At 45.4% G+C, this 21,058-nt stretch overlaps 1 protein-coding gene across 1 annotated transcript in view; it reads right to left on the bottom strand.

The window, feature by feature from the left end:
* Positions 1-21,058, bottom strand: part of ROR1 (ROR family WNT receptor 1) — a 375,729-nt gene that overhangs the window by 26,288 nt on the left and 328,383 nt on the right. Inside the window, exons 5-7 of the mRNA XM_087449539.1 lie at positions 10,032-10,159; positions 7,625-7,942; positions 5,777-6,022 (exon numbers count right to left, since the gene is read on the bottom strand). Of these exons, the coding sequence (XP_087305665.1) occupies positions 5,777-6,022; positions 7,625-7,942; positions 10,032-10,159 (692 nt within the window). The remainder of the gene's footprint in view (positions 1-5,776; positions 6,023-7,624; positions 7,943-10,031; positions 10,160-21,058) is intronic.

Below are 21,058 nucleotides of genomic sequence, written 5' to 3' on the forward strand. Positions count from 1 at the left end.
GGTTTGAAGAAATGGCTGAAAGACAAATTGCCTTACAACAGGTCTTCTATGGACCCTGGGAGAAGGCTGCTGACAGAGTGAGTTAAAAACTGCAGTGTTCGCAATCTGGAAAACATCTGCCTTGCCCCAAACTGTAAACCACCAGGCTGGAGAAAATGGCTTGTGACAAAGCAGAAGGCAGGGCGGGAGTCTGTAAGGTTACGGGACAAGTCAGGGCTATGCAGGCCGAGGACTGGGCAACGCGCCCTTTGGCAGCCGCGGCAAGCCAAGGACTTAAGAGGAAATACAAAAGCAACAGGCCAGGTGTGAAAACTCCAAATGGAGCCAAATGATCTGCTACTTTCCTTATCAATGGGCACTCTTTGGTGGAGCTGGTTTCTCAGACATGCTAGCCTTCTCCAGACTTGATCTAGAGCAAATAATGAGCCAGGTTTGACTATGAAAATACCAACAGGATCAAGGTTCTGCCTCCCCATACAATTCAAGAGAGAAACAAGTAGGGGATCTCAATGATTGGGGAGAGAAACATCCTAAGTCGTGCGGTTGAATACAGCCAAAGTAAAATGACCAGATCACTGCAAAAGGAGCTCCCAGAGAAAGGGACATTTCCACGCTTCTGCCTCGAGCTAGAGGAAAGCAACGATAAGGGCCACGGTGAAATGTGGACCTGGGAGGGGTGCCGGGGTGCCAGTTGGAAAGGACATAGGCAAAGGCTTCTTTTTCGACTTAGTTTCCACCCAACCTACAGTATTTGGCTTGGAAGGGGGCCACAGTGACTGGAGGTGAAAGCGTGGTGAACGGAGGTCTGCAGGCAGGATCTCAGGGAAGTTGGCCAACTCTGAGGACTGCGGACCTGGGGCTGCGGGGAGCGGAGGAGAGCCGACTTAACGGGAACAGGGCGAGGCCTGGATGGAACAGCGGAGGGAGCGAGTGCACATCAGCGCTGAGGCTAGGTGCAGCTTCCTGGCCCTCGGGGTAGATGTCTCTGTGGCTGGGGGCTCCGTTTTTGCGTCCATGGAGCTGAAAATGAGAAAATCAGTGGACAGCGTCCCAAAGACCTAGAGAGTTCATAATCATCAATGGGAAGAGGAAGATGGTGAAGGAATGTCTGTTCCTTTGAATAATCTAGAATTTGTTCTTCAAGTAGTTGTGGCATGATAGACAGAAGACTGGACCTACAGTCTGGGGGACCTGCTTTGAATCTTGGCTTTAGTAAAAATGGAGATAATACCTTTATCCTGTGGTTATTACGAGGATTAATCAATTCAACACATTTTATTGAGCATCAACTAGGTTGTAGGCCAGACGCCAGTGTAAAGAACTTAGCATAGTATTCAACGAACAGCAGTCATTGTTAAAATGCAAAGCACATAACAGAGCGTAACTGTTGGGAACTATATGACTGTGCTTAATGTGATATTTATTTTTTCATCTGATTCTTTTACTAGATTGTAAGGTACACGAGGGCACGTCTGATCTGGCTTGTTCATAAAGTCTGAAACAGAGAAGAAGCCCGACACATACTGGTTTCAGTGAGTGACTTAATAGTTAACCATTCTCCTTGTTAGATGCCTGGGATAGGAAAGACAAGGCAGGGAGGATGGGAGGTCAGGTCTTGTCCAAACTATCCTCTGTTCTTCTCTTTCTTCAAGCACTGCCGGGGCACGTGCACACAGTCCCAGCCGAGCCAATTCCCAGGATTCACAACAGACATATTTGGTTGTGTTTAATTTTATTTCTATCTTAAAGTTCACAGATAAAATGATCTGCAGCAGACCGTTCTCAAGTGCCTTTACTCCAGAAAGTACAACAAAGGCTCACATTCTGCATTTAATTAGGCCTATACTTCTTTTAGCCTTACTTAGTTGAAATGAAAACAAAAGTTATCAGTAGGAAAATGAGAAACCCCACAGAGATTTTGAAATCTCCTTAACTTTGACTTAACTAAAGAATGCAGGAACATTCCCATGAGACTCCAAGCCATTTGGGAGGGAGGAGAAAAAGGATTGATTTCAAATCTGCCCCACGAGCTTACAACTCGTTGTCAGATGTAAAGTTATTCTCAGTATCTATCATCTACCTACCTGCCTATCTATCTACCTATCTATCTACACACACAAACATACTCACCTACGTACATAAATCATGGAGTGTAAAAGACTGGCTCTAGGTTTGAGTCCTGGGTCCACTTCTTATTAACCATGCGGCCTTGGACAAGTTACTTACCCTCTCTAAGTCTCAGTTTTCTTTTCTTAGGCAGAATAAAGCCCAACTCATGGGGTTATAGAACCATCATACAAGAGAGAATGCATAGAAAACAGCATAGTCTTTGGCTCTTTGTGAGCACTCATAAATGGTAACTGCTATTTAATATTATTGTTATTCTATAGTCTAAACTGTATAATTTATACAATATATACAATATACTCTATTCTATAGCCTAAATCGTATACCTCCTATCCAGTCTCAGGGTTCCTCACCTCTGGCACTATTGACATTTTGGGCTGGATAATTCTTTGTGGGGGCTGTTCTGTGCATTCTGGGTGTTTGGCAGCATCCCTGGCCTCTACCCAGTACCTGACAGTAGCATCCCCCAACCCCACCAGTTGGGATGACCACAATATCTCCAGACATTGTCAAATGTTCCCTGGAAGGCCAGACTTCCCCTGTTTGAGAGCCACTGGTACAGAACAAAGAGCGGTGAGTGGCCCTAGGGACAGGAGACCTGGTTTCCATTAACCAACCTGTGATCTTGGGTCAGTCCCACCACCTTCCTAGGCCTTGGTTTTCCCATATGGTCAAACAAGGCAGGAAATTCCTACTTTATCTTTCAGGATTTTTGTAAATCCTGAAATGAGAAATTTGAAATGAGAAAAAAAATCAAATGCTGTAAAGAAGTGTTATAAAGGTAGGACTCTATTGTGATTATTTTGTCAGAGGCGGGCTGTCAAGGGGCAGTTACGAGAAGCCTTGCCTTGTAACAACAGCTGATGCTGACCTGTTCTTCTTTAACTCTCTCTCTGGGAGCCACTGGCCTCTCGGAAGCTTCTTATTGATCACATGTCAAGGATCCCTGTTCCTCTAACGGATGTATTTGTGGCTTGGCCTGAAGATTGGCCTGAAGAATTCAAGAGGAACTGTTTCCTTTCAAAATGAAATGTTCTTTTTTTAAAAAAATTATTATTGTAAGTGGTGAAAACTGCCTTGTCATCTCTAAATTTAACTTTCATCTAAATTTCTCTCTCATATGACTAGATTAACTAGTCCTCAGAATTTTAACTTTGTCCTCTGCAGACTGACATTTGGAAAGAAATATTCTGAAGGTTTCCACACCACTGTCCTGATTAATGCTATAATAATATACTGAGCAATACTATGATGGATTTCTTCACCAGCAAAGGAACATTTTTTTGATGTCATATGATATTATGGGAATCAGTATACTGGAATGCAGAGGTTGAGGCTATTGGCATTCTTTTATTTATTTCTGAAGAATCTTTAAATGGGAGAAGGCAGAGTGTTTGGGAAGGAGCACGAGCTTTGATTGTGGTCAGAGCCATACGTAGATAGATGAGGGCTCACGGTCCAGTCCCATCAGCAGTGTGATTCAGACGAGTCCTTCAGCCCTTCTGAACCTCAGTGGAAGACGTTAATAACGCCCACCCCCCAGTGTGGTTATGAGTTTGAAATGGAGATGAACACGTAAAGCGTACAGCACCGGCGGGCTCATGGCAGGTGTACTGAGACGCAGGTGATCTTTCTCTCGCTGTCAGGGTCTTTCATCCCTCAGAGTGTGTGTTGGGTCTGACTGCTTCAGGAAGGCCATTGAAATGAAAACCAATACTTTCTAGGTATAAGTTACAGTCTTGACTTAAACTAATCATAATAAGATTATCAACAAATCTTCCAGTTTATGACCAAATTACCTCCCTATTTCTGCTAGGCATTAGTTGGAAATTAGGGCCAGAAGTCAGCTAAAGGACAACGGCATTCTCCCGGAGTGGAGTAAACAATGTTTTTTCCTTAAAATAACGTTTGGTCTCCTTGAGGACACACATCAGTATCCTGAGACAGCAGTGCAGAGCAACAAGAGGAGGCTGGAGTCAGACAGACCTGCCATTTACTTGCTGGGCAACTTTGAGGTTCTCTGAGCCTCAGTTTCTCCATCAGCAAACAGGCTTACTAATACCTGTCACAGTGAGGTGAGGATGCACAAGCCTGTGAGAACCCCAGGTGCCCTGCGTGGCACATGGAAGGTGCTCACAAGTATTGCTTTTATCCTTGGCTCTCCTGCAGATCTTTGTACCTGACTTGGTTTAGGAGAAGGGGTGGGGCAACTAAGTAAATGATCATAAATCTACATTTTATTTTTATTCCTTTCCTATTAACGTTGAATATAGCATGTGGGAAAAGTCATAAATTATTAAGTGCAAACCACTTAAAAAACACAAGATAATTTGCTTCGAAGTTTCCAGTGGCGGCTCTGAAAGAGTTTACTTCATAATTTGTTCTTCACACTGCAGGGGAAGGCATTTTAAAGCCCAGCAACACAAAAGGGTCTGGGCACGTTCTTCTCAAGCTTGGCTTGTTCAACCATCCAGAAAACCATTTTGCAAGAGAAGACAATTTAGAAACAGGTAACATGCAAGAATGAATTTGTAAAATAATAGTTCCCCAAATTTTCAACACTAAGGGTTCTTTTTAGTATTTTTATTACCTTTTCCTATGGACCTCTTTACATGTTTTAGCTTCCTCTTCTTTGCTCCACAACCGTTGTGCTGACTTCCGTCGTATCATACACACCGAGTTGTGATTGTGATAACGCGAATCACGGTTCATTCCTCTTTCAACCCCCTGCTCCCGAGCAGGCTCTTGAACAATATTTGCTAAACTGAGAGTGAGCATCCTCTATGTATGTAGACTATATATTAATGATAATAGATTCCTCTTTACTATTGACTATTAACAATTATAACAGATAACATTCATTAAACATTGACTATCTTCCAGATATCACAGGGTTTTTCAGATAACAACCCATTTATGCGCACAGTCAGCCCAGGTGTATTTCATTATTGTCCCCATTTTGTTGCTGTGGCCTTCCCAGCAGTGAATCCCGACCCTCCCACTATGGAAACCCAGCTGATATTATCTATGAGAACTAGGATCAGAAAGATGAATCAATTCTAAAATAGTCCCAAACTCCAGGTTTCACCAACAATTTCCTTCTCTCTCTCCTACCCTCCAAACATTTTCTAGAAAAAGGAACAAAGTGACCAGGAATTTAATTTTCTTTCTATACTTTTGCAGTATGAAAGGATGAGACAAAGGACACAGTCTATCCAGATTGCCCTGGGTGACTGAGTGATGGCTGCAGATTCATCCCACCTCCTGGGTATTCTCAAGGATACAGGGAAAACAGTTCCCTTTCTGCTTCCCATCCACCTGTTGTGCTAAAAAGGTGCACTGGGACATGACGGTTGTGGGTAACGTCTTTTCTGCACGGATGACTGTGATAAGCTGGGTCACCCGTGCCTGTTACTCCCTCTGACACATCGGCTGCAGGAATAAAAGCAGTTTACTCCTTGAGAGTGTACTTTGGTTCCACAAGGTGTTTTATGTGGAAACAGCAAGGTTTATCTATCCTAGAACACAGTTTGAGATCAGACACTATCGATTCCCTTTGCCCCCTTATCTGATTCTCCTAAGGGAACGGGATGGAGTGGGGATCTTTAAACCTGATTGAAGGTGTTCAAGGCAACGAGGCGCTATTTACCGCACGCTGGGATGTCACACAGGTCAGACTTGAAGTTTTCATCCAGGGTGAAGCACCAGGGCGCTTCCTTCTGGTTCCCCGGGTTGCGGCAGTAGGAGTGTCCCCCGTTCAGCTCCGGGAAGCGCAGGGCGGTGAAGGTGTGCGTGTGCGGGTACTGGGAATTCCACGGCTGGCACTGGCGCCCTGACTTGGTCACACTCACGGTCCCCCGGTAGTCTACGCCTGTGCTGTTGTAGCATTTGTGATCTGAGAAACACAAAAGAAAAGCCCGAACTGAGGAAGAAAGAGAGGAGCTGCTGGGGCGCCCAGCCAGTGGTTTCTGGAGGGAGGCCGTGCGACTGACCTCCGGCCAAGGCTCCCCCACAGGTCAGGGGCCACGGGCAGTCTCCCTGCTTGCTGGGCCGGGACACAGGGCCTGCTGTGCAGTTACATTCCAGGGAGGATTTAAAGCTTATGCTTCAGGAATAAAACCAGTCATCCACAAGTATTTTTAACATTGAACACAGAAATAATCAGAACTGGGCGGGACCTGGGGGCACAGGAGTAATTTCCTGGGGAAGGGGTCAGGGAAGGTTCAAGTGAAACCATTCTTTCCATTTCTGCTTGATGGCCTTAGACACGCACTATGTGATAAAGAATCTAGTTCACAGAAAACGTTCATGAGGGGCAGGGAATTACGGGTTTCTAACAGGAGTCAGGGCCATCTCTGTGCTGAGGGACTGGACACCCTCGAGAAGCGGGTCCTAGCAAGGACTCCTCCCTGGTGGCCACAGGGCTGTTCCGTGAAAGCACTGCAAAAATCTATGGAGTAGAAATAAATGGAGATTTGGAGGGCTACTGATAAGACGACAGTAATAATAGTAATGATGATGATGTTGCTATTATTACGTGCTAAGCATAGTTCTAAGCATTTTAGATGCATTAACTTATTTAACTAATAAAATAGTATTAACCACCAAAAGGAAACTAAAAATTACCAGTGAGTTTAAGTCTAGATGAATGGGAAACGTACAGAGGAACAGTCATTTGTTGATGGTGAGAGGATGGAGGATGGAGGCAAGGCCTCATATATATATATTTTAAATTGTGCTACAATACACATATCATAAAATTTACCATTCGTGCATTTAGAACATTCAAAATACTGTGCAACCTGTGCCATTATCTCGTTTCAGGACACCTATATCACCCCAAAGGAAACCCTATACTCATTAAGCAGTCACTCCCCACTCCCTCCTGCCCCCTGCCCCTGGCAATCACTAATCTGCTTCTGTCTCTATGGATTTGTCTGTTCTGGATATTTCACTTAAATGGAATCATACAATGCTGTCTGGCTTCTTTTGCTATCCTAATGTTTTCAAGGTTCAGTCAGGTTGTGGCATGTAACATGACTTTATTCTTCTTTATGGGTGAATAATATTTCATTATGTAGATGTACCACAGTTTGTTTATCCAGGCATCCACTGATGGACATTTGGGGTGCTTCCACCTTTTAACTACTTTAAATAGAGCTGTTATGAACACTGTGTAAAACTTTTGTTTGAACACCTGTTTTCAATTCTTTTGAGTATACACCCAGGAGTGGCATTAGTGGGTCATATGGTAATTCTATTTTTATGTCACTGAGGAACCAGCAACCATATTTTTAAATTATTATCTTCATGAAGCTTCTTAAAGGTGGGCACTGCATCTAACCCTCCACTGAAGGCTCAGCCCCCACGTGGTATTACCCACTGGAAGGTAACCTGACACCAATCTGAATCACTATGTGCATCAAGGTCCAGTTTTTGCTGTGCCAGGGGCTGCCGGCCCCCAAGGCAGCACAGAGGGTCAGGGGCCACCACCTACTTTTGTTTATAGGATCTGCCATGGGAATTCCAATCCGGATGCAGTTGGCAGCCTCGGGGCTCTCGGGCTGGGGGAGATCCTCGCAGTTGGGCAGTTTCAGCCTCATCAGAATCATAGGATTGGATCTCGCAAAAATGTACTCTGTCTGACACAGGACATTTTCCAGGATTTCACACTCATCGCGACACAGGTCACGGGGCTTTGGGACGGGCGAGGTTTCATCACAGTAGGGGAAGGCGTAGTGGCACAGGGAGGGGATGGCGAACTGAGAACACTTGTCAGATAAGTGGCTGGAGGTGCCGATCATGGTGAAGGCAGCTGGAAGACAAACACAGGGATTAACTCGTGGGACCAGGGTTTATCTCCTCCGGTTATCTAGTCAACAGATAGCAGCCACAAACGCACATGGGACGGAATCTGCAGGGCTCACACAGACAAGGCCGGGGGAAGGAGATTCATTTCAGATGTCTAAGCGGCTTACTTTCACTGGCTTGAAAAAAACCGTTTCGACTACAAAGTTAAAAAAACAGGATTAAGTTACATATGTACCGTTTCCTAATAAAAAGAATTAATTAGGTTAAAGTACAATGTATTTTTCATTTTTACTACAAAGCAACAGAACTATGTGCTTCATCTGGTACTTTTTATGGGCTTGGGAGGTTTCTAAAACATTTGACAGCTGCGGGCAGAACTGGCTTGACGTGGTGGCTGAGCCTGGTCACGGGACTGAGTTCTGGGTCTGCCTCAGAGTTGCTGGTAACTTGTTTAATTTCTTTGTGGCTTGAATACTTTCTATTCCATCTTCTGAAAATGAGGCCACTCACTCGGCAGTTCTCAAAGAGCATAACCCAGCTGTTCCAGTGTGATTCATAGATTGCTAGCAGTCGCTCAGCCTGAGCTCTTCTCCAGTGCAGGATCCGTGCATAAAAGGAGCACCAGCCTCCCTCTGCCTACCTCCATCAAGGAGCTTATACCTCACGAGGCAGCCTGCGAGGCTGTTGGTACACTGTTTCCCAAAGTGTGTTCCTCAGAACACTAATTCTGTAGTATATTAATAGTGTTTGAGAAACCAGGGTTCCATAGCCAAACAAGTTTGGGAAATGCTGGGTTAAACAAAATTAAATGGATTTTTTTTGACTATAATACTTTCCAGTAAGCTGATGTAGCTTGAAAATGTCTGAGAGGATTATTATAAATGGGTAACTCAATATTTATATCAGAACTCCCATTTACTTTTGTGAATAGTTAGTAAAAAAGTTCTTATATTAGGTTGAAATGTGCCTTCAACAGCTCCTCCCCATCAGTCCCATGTCTGCTCTCTGGAATTCACGGAGTCCTTCCTCTTGAAAGGCTGAGGGCTTCCGCAAGTGGCAACTACATCTTCCTATAGTTGCTTCTCCAGGTTCAACAGCTCCCCAGCCCCTCTTAGTCCTTTCAAATTCCTCACAGGACATGGTTTCTGCTGCTCTCTGTGCCTGCCCAGGTTTGTTCTCGCCTCTCTTAAATCCTAGGGTTGCCAGATAAACTACAAAGCACCCAGTACATTTGAATTTCAGATAAACATTTGGGACATACTTACACTAAAATATTATTCATTGTTTATCTGAAATTCAAATGTCACTGGGTGTCCTGTATTTTTATTTGCTAAAGCTGGCAACCTTATTAGAATCTCATAAAGACAATTTTAATGGCTTACAAGGGTGCAAGACACAGAGGCATCACAACTACACTAATGGGAGAGGTCCAAGAACTAGGTGTGCAAAATCGTACAAGGGGGTCTCCACCACTAACTCACGTGTGCCAGAATGATTCACTATTAGATTTCCATTAAAAAGATACTTTCAATTCAGAAAAATGAAGGGTAAAGTCTAGAAAGCCAGAACTGGAAGAGACCTACGATCATCTCTCCTCCTCACTCACTTCGCAGATGAAGAAAGATTTTCATGGAGAGTAAGGTATGTCCCCAAAGTCACAGTAATGGCAATACTGGGATCAGCGTCCAGAATTCTACACTCCAAATTCATTCTCTAAATTTAACATCTATACCATGTTGCTTTCAAACAGTAAGCTCTGTGAGGGCAGAGACGTCCCTGGCTTGTTCGCCACCCCGTCACATCCCCAGCGCCCAGCCCAGCTCCCTGTACGCCAAAAGCACTCAATACTATTTATTGAGTGTTTGAATGAATGTGAGACTTCTCAAAGCTTCCTTTTCCTCTAAGAGCAACCTGCAATAAATTATTCTAATGTAAATTCCAGAGCACAGAGATCCTATCTCATGATTCTTTATGGTCCTGCTCCTAACCCCTATGCCGAGCCTAATCCTTTGTCAAGAGAAGAGCTCAAGAAAACTTTTGGTAAGCAAAATAGTTATTCAAGGTATCAAGACAATTTCATTGGTGTTACCTACCTGTGATCTGATTTTCTATTTCCCCTTGCATGTGCAAAGACTCCATGTACACCGTGCGGTTGCCAATAAATCTTGCACATGCAATCCCTCGGTACGGCTGACAGAATCCATCTTCTTCGTACTCATCTCTAAAAACAGAGCAAAGGCATCAGCGGACGAAGCACATACACAGGCAGTGCGTTCTGACTGCGCGATGCCCGAAACAGTCGCTAGGGGGCGAAGTCGGGCACAGTAGCCTCAAGAATTTTCCTTGGTTCCATCCATCATTTCAAACATCTGTTGGTCACGTTGGTCAAGTTCCCTTCACCCCCAGAAAATTATCCTGGAGCACAAAATCGTCCTTAAATGTGGGAGAAAACACTTTTATTTTCGCAGCTGGTGGTGGGCTGGGAGATGTAGTTGTGAGAGTGAAGAGGAAATGAGTTGGGGATTTGGGCACACGCTCTACTGGGGTTTTTTTGTTTTTAAGCAAGATTTTTTCTGCTTCATTTGCTACAGAGGCGTGGGCGCATTATCCGCAAGATCCACTCCCACTGATATGTCAGTTAGGGGGCTCCTGGGGTGGAGCTGGGTGGAGCTGTAAAGAACCCAGAGGGCATCCAGCTATGTGGCTCATCCCTGCTTAAGACCCCTTCTTTCTGCCCTGCAGAGAGGGGTCTAGGGCCAACTGTGGACTGGACAATTTCAAATGAGTCACTAAATCCCAGGAAATCTAGAGAAAACGTCAATGGAATTCTTGCTTTCATGATCCCCTAAAACTTTTAAAAATAATCTTTTAAAAATTTTGCTGCCTCAAAATTATAATAATAAAAAAAGACAGGGAGGGGGAGTGTTGGTTTTATTCTGAAGACAGGGGACACCAGGAAGCTATGTGATTAGTGACAGTGTGGCAAATGGCTGGAGACCTAAGACTGGAGATTAGGGCCCAAGATGGCAGGTTCAGCTTGAAAGGACGGAGGCCATAACCTCCCACAAGGGCCTACAATGAGCACAAGACATGGAACACAGAACATCCAGCTGCTTCTCAAAAGCAGACCACAGCCAAGCCACAGGTTACCCACCACGCTGATTCCACCCTGGACGCTGCTCCCCTGTTGACCCGGCTTCAGAGGTGACCTGAATCAATACATCGTCAGAACAAAATACCATTTTTCCTCTCTGGTTCCTCCTAAGTTAAAGTACTTTAGAGCAAAATTCAGAAGAACAAAATTCTCCCCCTGGCTTTAACATTTGCATATCCTTAGGCAAGCTCTCTGAGGCCTCTGAGCGATGGCTTTCTTATCTATGAGATGAAGATAATAAGTGACCCCTCTGTCCTATAAGGGAAAGTCATGAGGATCCGATCAAATAATGGAAAACCTTGTTAAAAGTACTACATAGAGGTAGTATACGATGATTATTAAAGTACTTGCAATTACCAAAGAAGACATGAAATTTAAAGGACCATTACTTGCTAAGCTCCTACTTTGTAAAATCGACTGTGATCAGTGCTATACGGCCCTGGACTTCTGCACTTGGGGCTTCCGTGCAGGAGTCTGGAGAGCCCACTGTAACAGGAAGCCAGGTGAAAAAAATCTGATAGAGCTGATCATTAAAAGACACTAGTTTCAGCTGCCTTCTACTCCCTAGTCACTAAGACAGTCGTTTTGAAGGTCGAGGTGGAGGGAGTATCTTCAGTTTAGTCCCGAAAATAGTTTGTCCTGCAAAGCTCTTAACAACTTAACCTTTAAGTGTGCACACAAATGAATATATCATATACCTGACATAAAGACACTGAAATTTTAATGTTGCAAAACCCTCCAAGCACTCCACATGTTTACTTTCATAAATCCTGGAGCAATGTTGAAGCCTTTTTGGCTTAAATTTTACTTGGGTTGTAAAATTAACCCCACTTTTATTGGGTAACTAATACCATAAACCTGTGGGGAAAAAGAAGTTTCTCAATGACCGAGCTTGGACCTTGGAAACCGAAGCCCTGAGACCAGAATGCACCCCACACCAACCCCTGCATTACAGATGACGCTCTTCTATCCCTAGGCATTAGCAGAGCCCTGGATTTTGAAGGTGTCACTATGAGAACACTTCTTCCTCCCCAACGTTAAACTCTCAAGGCCTCAATTTTTATCTCTTGGGAGGACAAAACCCTGGAATTACCCCCAGATATAGATCCCGATCTACTGGGAGTGCCCATATTTTATGTGAGGCTTATAGGCTAAACTTCTTACCACCTTTCCAGTTCGAGACTTTAGAAAGACTCTTTGAATACTTTTTTCAAGAATAAAGTGGAATGCAATTCCTCAGCCTCATATTTCTTATCGACAGCTTAGAGCCGCAAGTGTACTGAATTTTTGCCTGTGCACAGAATTCCTGATATTCTGGCCAGTCTCTTGGGGACAGATATAAAAAACAAAACAAAACAAAATAAAAAAACAGTATGCAGTGTCATCCGCTAGGGAGTCGTTCTCCGCCCAGGCTGCTTGTAAGAATCTCCTCAGGAAGCTACGAAACCAGCGCCCAGGCCCCACCTCGGACCTATTAAATCATGCTCTCTGGGGACGCGGCGGAGGTATGTGTGCGCTTTAAAAAGCTCTCAGGTGCTCTGAATGCGGTTGAGAACACAGCGCTAGAAAAACAAACGCATCTGAAGTGTCCGCTGCTCTCTGTGCTGGGTACTGTGTTAAATGCTTTCTTCAAAGCAGCCCCTTGGGAGGTATTATCATCCTTATTTTACGGAGGGAGAAACTCAAGTTCAGAGAAGTTAAGTAACTGGCTCAAATTCACAAAGCCAGTAAGTGGTGGAGCTAGGATTTAAACTTAAAATTCAAGCTCAAGCCATGACCCCGTGTTGTTAGATCTGTAATGAGCTTCTGCTTTTCAATCCTACTTTTAATTAAATTAGGCTTAATTAAAGCCTAAGTATAAATAAGAGACTTGATAAAGATCCTTTATTCTGACCAGGCACTGTTAAGTTTCACTTACATATAAAATTGATATTAAGTCATTTAGTCCTGACAACAATCTAATGAAGAAGGTGAAGGTGTAATTAATTACTCCCATTTTACAGATTAGAAAACTGAGGGTCAGAGTAAAGAGATTGTCCAAAGTTACCCAAGTAGAAGAGCTAGATTTGCCCCCAACTAGAGCCTGTAACCACAGTGCACAGCTTCCTTCCCAATGGTTTGGTTCTGGAAATTTGGGCACTGCTTACAGGGGCTTTCTGCTGTGAGGATGCTCTGGGGTCTGCTGGGTGGCAAAAAGTCTTTGTTTTAAAGTCGCAGTCGCCTTTCATTCTTTCCATTTTTCCTGCCGGCTTCGGCTGGAGAGGAACAAACGCTCCTCCAACATCCATCAGCTTTATGCTTGACTCCAGCTCACACTTCTTTCATCATCTCAGTCCTCCGTGCTCAGCAAATTAAAAACACGAAGCGCCCTGGCAGCCAAAGTGCAAGGGCGCTTTCGATGAGCGTGCCTGAGGCTGCGTTCCCTGGGGAAGGAAGTGCCCTGTGAAGGGGCGCGTGGCCTTCTGGCCATTCATCACAGTGCTGGCACCAACACGTGCTGGCTCCCTCCCCGAGATGTCAAGATGCAGGGGTGCTCTGTGACGGGAACTGATGGTTCTCATCAAGGTAATTTAGTTACCACGTTGCCAGCCCTACCACCTTCCAAACTCGCTGTCATGTGATGGGAAAAAGCAAACACAGCTCGCCCTCCACCTCCAGGCTCTCCCCCTTCCCCAGGGCAGGAGCTTATGAGGGATGGTCATTTGGGGCTAAGAGTGATCGCGACCAACGTGGCAGCAGTAGGAGCATCCATCCGGAACCACCAAGGAAAGGGGACGCTGCCACTGCAAGTCGCGGCCCTAGTGAGTTTCCCAGTGACCGTGGAATTCAATAGCTACAATTCCTGGGCCAACTTCTTGGGTCTGTGAGCAAAGAAGAGAACTCGCTGAAAATGTGAAAAGCGCACTGTATGGGGCACGTGAAGCCCACGATGTAGTTTTTGAGGAGCAGGGAGAAGGAAAGGAGGAGAAAGGATCGGTGGGTGGGTGGGGTGGGAGAGTGAAAAGATGCAGAATACTCAAAACTGATGCCCAAATGGAGTTGTGCCAAGTCTGGACCCTGGGAGGCCCCCAGCGCTCTTTAGTGCTTCCGAGGAGGGCAGGGTCCCTGAAGGCGGCCTCCCAGTCAAGGGGGAACAAGAGAGCAAACTTGACTGCTGTCTTAGACACATGACTTAAAGGAAACCCATAATATTAGTGGAAAAACTGGAGAAATCCAAAGGAAGTCTGTAGGTTAGTTAGTAGTCTTGTACCAACTTTAATTTCTTACTTTTGATAATAGTGCTATGTTTACGCACGACGTTAACAGGAGGGGAAAGGGGATGAAGGACGTATGGAAACTCTGTACTATTTTTGCAACTTTTCTTAAATATAAAAATATTTCAAAATAAAAAAAGAAAGTAAGTCTCACAGGTCGGTTGTGGGGGAACCTCACGGTGTGCAGACGGAACAGGAGACGTCTGCGGGTGTCAGGAAGGCCCTCAGATGACCTAATTTAATCTTTCTAACAACCTTATAAAACTCCCTCTGGGCCTGTTCCTGAGTGGCTGAATTCCCATCATTAACAATTCCTTTATTTGTTCGAGGCTTGGCCTGCTTCTAAATCCAGATGCTTCTGGGAGAGATGACCTGTTTGGTCAGGAAGACCTCAGTGCGGACCGACTTTCATGAGCTGCTGTGGGCACTTCCATCTTTAAGGAAGTAGGATTGTGAGGAAGGCGGGGAGGTGTGTGTGTGTGGAGGAGAGCTATCTCCCCTGACTGCGCTTGGGTCCAGGACCAGCCTGGCGCCAGGTGGGATGAAGAGACGGCAGACTGGGCAGCGGGTGGGAGTCATTCATAGAGGGCATCTCTGTCGCTGGTTCATATTCATTTTGTCACAAAGTGATCTTTTCAAAACACAGACCTGATCAGGTCACCTCCTGCCTCACATTCATCGTACTTTCCACTCACGCCAGGTTCCTACAGCACATGAGGCCCTTCCCTAGTTCCTGCCTGCATTTCCAGCCTCGCTCCCTGCTGGTCAAGCCTGTGAACCTCACACTGGCCACACCAATGACCTTGCTAGGCTCAAAACAGGAGTGTACTTCACTGCTTCCACAGCTTGGCCCCTGCTCTTCCCGAGGCCTGGACCACCCCCACCCTCCTCAATTCGGGAATGCCTTCTCGTCTTTAGGATCCAGACGCTCCTAACTCCCCCAGGAAAGGGAGTCACTGACCCTCAGCGCCTCTGTCACGCCATGCCCACACACGTTCATCTGTCTCGTGCTCACCTGGTCACTGCTCTAAGCCAAGGACTCTGTCTGATTCAGCCTTATAACTCTAGTACCTGGCACAGAGCACAACTCACGAAACGTGCTGAGTGAGGGAGTGCTGTCCCCCCCAGCTGTACAGGGGTGGGAAGAAGGCCCACTGCCTGGCTGACCCACAGAACTACAGCAGATGTAACAGAGGTGGAGGTGCCTCAGCTAGCCCAATGACGTGGAGCCTATTCCGGACCGGAAGCACCGTCCCAACTCGAAACTGCTTTCTTCCTCATCAGATTTACTGGGGCATGGGCAGAACTAACAGACTTGACCAGCTGAACTGATTCTTGCTGATGAGTGAGGTCCTAAAAAGTTCCCCTCTGGGGTAATGAGACAGTTAAAATGCACGCCTATCTTCAGTGGGAAGAGAACGGATGCAAAGGTACTTTGGTGACTATAAAATCTCACTCAAACGAAAGAACTGAAAACAAGGACTCAAACAAAGACTCGTCCACAAATGTTCATGCAGCACTATTCACAATAGCCAAAGAGTGGAAACAACCCCACATGCTCATCAACAGATGAATGGATAGACAAAATGTGGTAAATGCACACAGCAGAATATTACTCGGCCATAAAAAAGGAATGAAGTACTAAAACATGCTACAACGTGGAAGAATCTCCAAAACATTATGCTAAGTGAAACCAGACATGAAAAGCCACATATTACCTGATTCCATTTATAGGAACTATCCAGAATGAGTAAATCCATGGAGACAGAAAGCAGACTGGTGGAGCTGGGAGGAAGGAGGAGTTGGGAGTAACTACTCCATGGGTATGGAGTTTTATTTTGTGGTGATGAAAGTGTTTTGGAATCAGATGGAGATGGCGGTTGTGCAACATTGTGAACGTACTAACTGCTACTGAATTGCTCACTTTAAAATGGTTAATTTTAAGTTACGTGAGTTGCACCTCCATTTAAAAAAAAAATCTCATTTATACACAAGGGACAAGATGGAGGGACCTTGAGAGAGCGCCAATAGTTGGAATTTTAAGCCTCAGAGCTGGGGAGAGATTTTGAGGGAGCTTTGTGGGTCGCTCCCAAGAAGACTGATCTAGAAGCACTGGCATTCACTTGGTTCTGATGCTCATGACTCTTCAACTGCAATGCCAGAGAGAGGGCTCTGCAAGCCCGCAGCCCGGCAGCCTCACGGGGACAGACCTGAATGCACCCCACTCAGCCCCTCTTAAGAGCCCATGTGGAGCCACGGAGATGAAATCACATCGAGACGCCTGCTCCCAGAGCCCCGAGCCTTGGTTTGAAGGAAACTGTCACACGTCAGAGAGATGTAGTATTCCTAGGTGTGCTCCAGGAAGCAACCGAGCAAAGTGCGGGTTATACTCTCTCATGTGGGAAGGAATTTCACTTTACCCAAGCAAACAGAACTTACCAGTGCTTTCCCAAAGACCACCATGGCCATAAGTGGATGGAAAGTATCCCATTTTAAATTTGTAACTCAGGCTACATATTAGCTGATCTGGTTAAAGCACAGCCAGGCAGAGGCTGCCCTAGTAACCTCGGGGCTGGTGCAAACCTGCCCCCGTCAGAGGCGGCGTTCTCCCCTGGGAGGTGTGGTCAGACCTCTTAAAGGTGAAAATCAACTCTGTCTTTTTATTAAATAGGGGTATGTGATAAAATTAAGAATCCAAGGGCCCTGTCCCCTGGCCAAGTGGTTTAAGTTCCGTGTGTTCCGCTTCAGTGGCCTGGGTTCGTGGGTTCAGATCCAGGGCATGGACCTACTCCACTCACCAGCCATGCTGTGGCAGTGTCCCACATACAAAAAATAGAGGAAGACTGGCACAGCTGTTAGCTCAAGCCTAATCTTCCTCAAGGAAAAAAAGAGGAGGATTGGCAATGGATGTTAGCTCAGGGCGAATCTTCCTCAGGGAGGAAAAGAAAATTAAGAATCCAAGTAAAGGATGCAGAATTATCCAATGCGGATAAAAGCTTAGAGACACAGAAGCTTTAAGAACAGAATATAATCTGATGTGGTCTAAAAAGTTACCACCTCTCCAAAAATACCTTCTTCCTTTTCCTGAGAACACTTTGAGCCTTGAAGCATCCTTGGTTAACCACCAACCAGGAGGGGGATAATAATTTAAGTCTTATCAGCTTTTACTGCATACACTTTGGAATAGAAGGCCCTTGGAGAAGGGGCCTCAGAACAAGTATAAGTGGAGACCTGGAACAAGCTGGCGGGAGTGAAGGAGAGAAGGTGAGAGACCTGGAGGAGAGCTGGCAGGGGTATGGGAAGTACGCTTTGTCTCAGGCTGGCTGTGGTCAAGAGATTACAGGTTAAACACGTGACCCCAAAGTTATCCTGCAAACTCTGTCTTCTAAAGACCAATCTGAAAGTGGGCATCAAAGAGGGTGTAACGCGTTAACATGCCTGACCTTTAGGGTCAGCTCTCAAAGTGAGCCCATCAAGGTGCGTCAGCCCAGGGGGTGAGGTCTAGGGGAGACTCCAGTCCTAACTCTGCTGCGAGGTCTAAGTCTTCTGCGGGTTCGGCTCACCCTGCCAATCCTTCCTCTCCTCCTGGAATGCCTTTGTGAGCACAAGCAATTTCGAGGTGCCTATGTCAAGCATCTTGTACCGTCCCCCACACCTGGACACTGACAATCGTTAACATTTATCTCCTTAGCAAAAGGGTCCCTCGCTCTTTCTCATACCACTTGTTTGCTTTCAAAATTAAATTAAATTTTAGAAGTTTTTTTTTTTTTGGCCATGAACCGTTAAAACAAACAGATGAATAATGCTCTGTCATAGTTTCCAGAGCAGCATATAATCGTTACTTGTGCCCAACTTAGAAATGGGAAGTAGTGGCTTTGCTTCATAGTGATGTTTGCAACAAGGGTTGCATTTCACTTTGGAAAAGGAGCAGGATTACCCAGGCTTGTATCTCACAAATGTAATTCGAGGGAAAATTACGCGTGTAATACATTTTACTCCTACTCAAGCACACATCTGAAATGACAGGGCTGCACTAGTGTGGTCTTTGCAAGAACATGGAAAATCACTAATAAAAAGAACGAGTGAATTTTACCCTCTCCTCTTTGCTGAGGTTTTCATGGTGGGGTGGCCTTGACCTTCTGAGAAGCCCCTGGGTGTTTTCACTTCTCCTCTCGTGAAGCACCTACTTGCCCCTGAGCTTCAGCTGGAGCTGGGAAAGCAGAGGTGGGACCTGGAGCCGCCAAGGTCAGGGCCCCTGGGTTCTCATTAGAAACCCTTTGGATGTTCTGGCAGTTCTCCAAATATCAGGCATTCAAACCATCCCCTAAATTTGCCCACTGAGAATAATGGGTGTTTAGGATAATATGAAATTCACACATAACAATCTGGTCAGATTTTCTACCACAAGTGTTACTAGAATTGCTTTGATTTTTTTTCACTTTCCTTTTTTGCCTTTGGCCATGGATTGAAAAAAGAGATTTGTGGAAAGAGTGGTAAAGGAATTTAGAGACTTCTTAGGAGGGTTTTAATTTCATCTTACTACTCAGAAGTGGAGTGAAACCCAATCCCCAATTCTCGCTTTTCTGTTTCATCTCAGCTTTGTTCCCCACTCCTTCTGCTGATGGCACTTAGGAAAGACCTCGAGCCTCCAAATAGGCAACGGTGAGTTAATGCCTCCCCCAACCCCAAACAAGGCAATACAGAGGTGACCATGTCAAACAGAGACTCTTACACATCTTAAAAATTGCAGCAGAGGCAGAAATCACATTAAAATAAGGATCGATTTGTGGTGCACCAAATGGGAATATTGTAATTGGACAAGCGACATCTGTAAGACAAGGGGTCTCTGGGACAGAGTTATGAAACCCAATGGGTTCTTTAAGGAGAAATGAGGAATGGGGTGGATTTGGGGGGTACTTTAATTAGAATGGGAAATTGCAGAGCAGAGCAAGGGGAGGCCTTACAGTCTCGACGTTCAGATACCAATGATATAATCCCTGATGGCCAGGACTTTCCAGTCTAGTGGGGGAGAAGTTAAGTCTGATAAATATGATCTCCATTCCCCCTCCCACCTTCCCTCCTTCTCTCTTCCCTTTCCTCCTTCATCTCAACCAACAAGTTTGTGGAAGCCTTGTGCTGAGAATAAAAGAAGGGGCATCCAACTGAGGCTAGGAAGGCTTCTAGGGGAGGTGATAGCTTAAAAGAGGACTAATTCAACAGATCATGGATTAAATAGTGTGCTAGCCAAGGTAGGTGGAGTCAGGGGCAGAGTGAAGCTCAGTGGGAGTAACAGGGGGGTGGAGGTCTGGTGGGGAGGGAGACTCAGCAGACCATTACCTTCTCTGTGGACTCAAATCTGCTTTCTTACTCCCCTAAAGTCTTTTTATTTATTTTACTATTATTATTTTTTTTGGTGAGGAAGATTAGCCCTGAGCTAACATCTGTGCCCATCTTCCTCTATTTTGTATGTGAGTCGCCGCCACAGCATGGCTTGATGAGCGGTGTATAGGTCCACACCCGGGATCCAACCCGTGAACCCCAGGCTGCCAAAGTGGAGCACATGAACTTAACCACGACACCACCAGGCTGGCCCCGTTCCCTCAAGTCTTTTTAACATAGTCTTATTTTAAATTTGCTACCTTAAAATTATAACAATAAGAAAAAGGAAAAGGGAGTGGATTTTATACTGAAGACAAGGGGACGCCAGCAAGCAATGTGACTAGCGACAGTGTGGCAAATGGCAGGACTGGAGATCTAAGGCTGGAGATTAGGGCCCACGGTTCAGCTTGAAAGGACAGAGGCCATCAACTCCCACAAGGGCCTATGATAAACCCAAGACACGGAGTACAGAACATTCAGCTGTTTCAATGGAGAGAGCTGAGCCCACCTCAGAGGTGGCAGAAAACGCAAAGGGGCCAGCTGGCGGCGTTGGTGTGGAAGGGGACTGTGAACTCAAGGCAGGTACCACGCTTTGTACCTGTTCCCTGGGCCTGTCTTCCATCTCATGGAGTGATTCAGTTGGAAAGGAACTCTGCAGACCTCTGGTCTGACCCTTTCTAGAGTTGAAGGTACCAAGAGTGAGTGTCTAGGTGACTTGACCAAGTTCACCAAGTAGTTAGATAGGCAGAGTGCAGTGTCGTGCAAAGATGCGGGCTTTGGAGACCACAGACCTGGGCTGAATCCTGACTGCTACCTTCTAGCTGTGTGTGGCCTTGGGCCTGGTGTGTAATATCTGAGTCTCGATCTCCTCATCTGTAAAACTGCTGTTAAATAAGATAATATATACAAAGTATTCACTCATGGTAGCTGCTTATGAAGTATAAGTTTCCTTTCTGCTTTATATGTTCTAGAAACATGTACTGATGTGCCTACTGTGTACCAGGTACTATTCTAGCTCTGGAGAGAAGAAAGCAGACAAACATCCCCACCCTTGTAGTGCTCACATTGGCTTAGATTTCTAGTTGGAAGCTCTTTCCCCCATTTCATTTTTTATAATTTGCATCTTCTTGTTCCTTCTCATACCAAAGATTAGTCTGTGTAAGATTATGCATGTGTGTGAGCCCTGTGCACATGTTGGGGACAGAAGTGGGTATGGCTTATGAAGTCAGAAAGGCCAAGACCTAGGGGTTAGCCTTTAAGATGAGAGGTTTGATTAAACTCCCACTTCTCCCCAACTTGATCTGCTCCACAAATTGCCTCCTGTCCCGTTACA

Source organism: Ceratotherium simum, chromosome 2 (genome assembly GCF_057802395.1).
Source record: "Ceratotherium simum simum isolate JZ-2026a chromosome 2, ASM5780239v1, whole genome shotgun sequence".
NCBI classification, from domain to species: domain Eukaryota; kingdom Metazoa; phylum Chordata; class Mammalia; order Perissodactyla; family Rhinocerotidae; genus Ceratotherium; species Ceratotherium simum.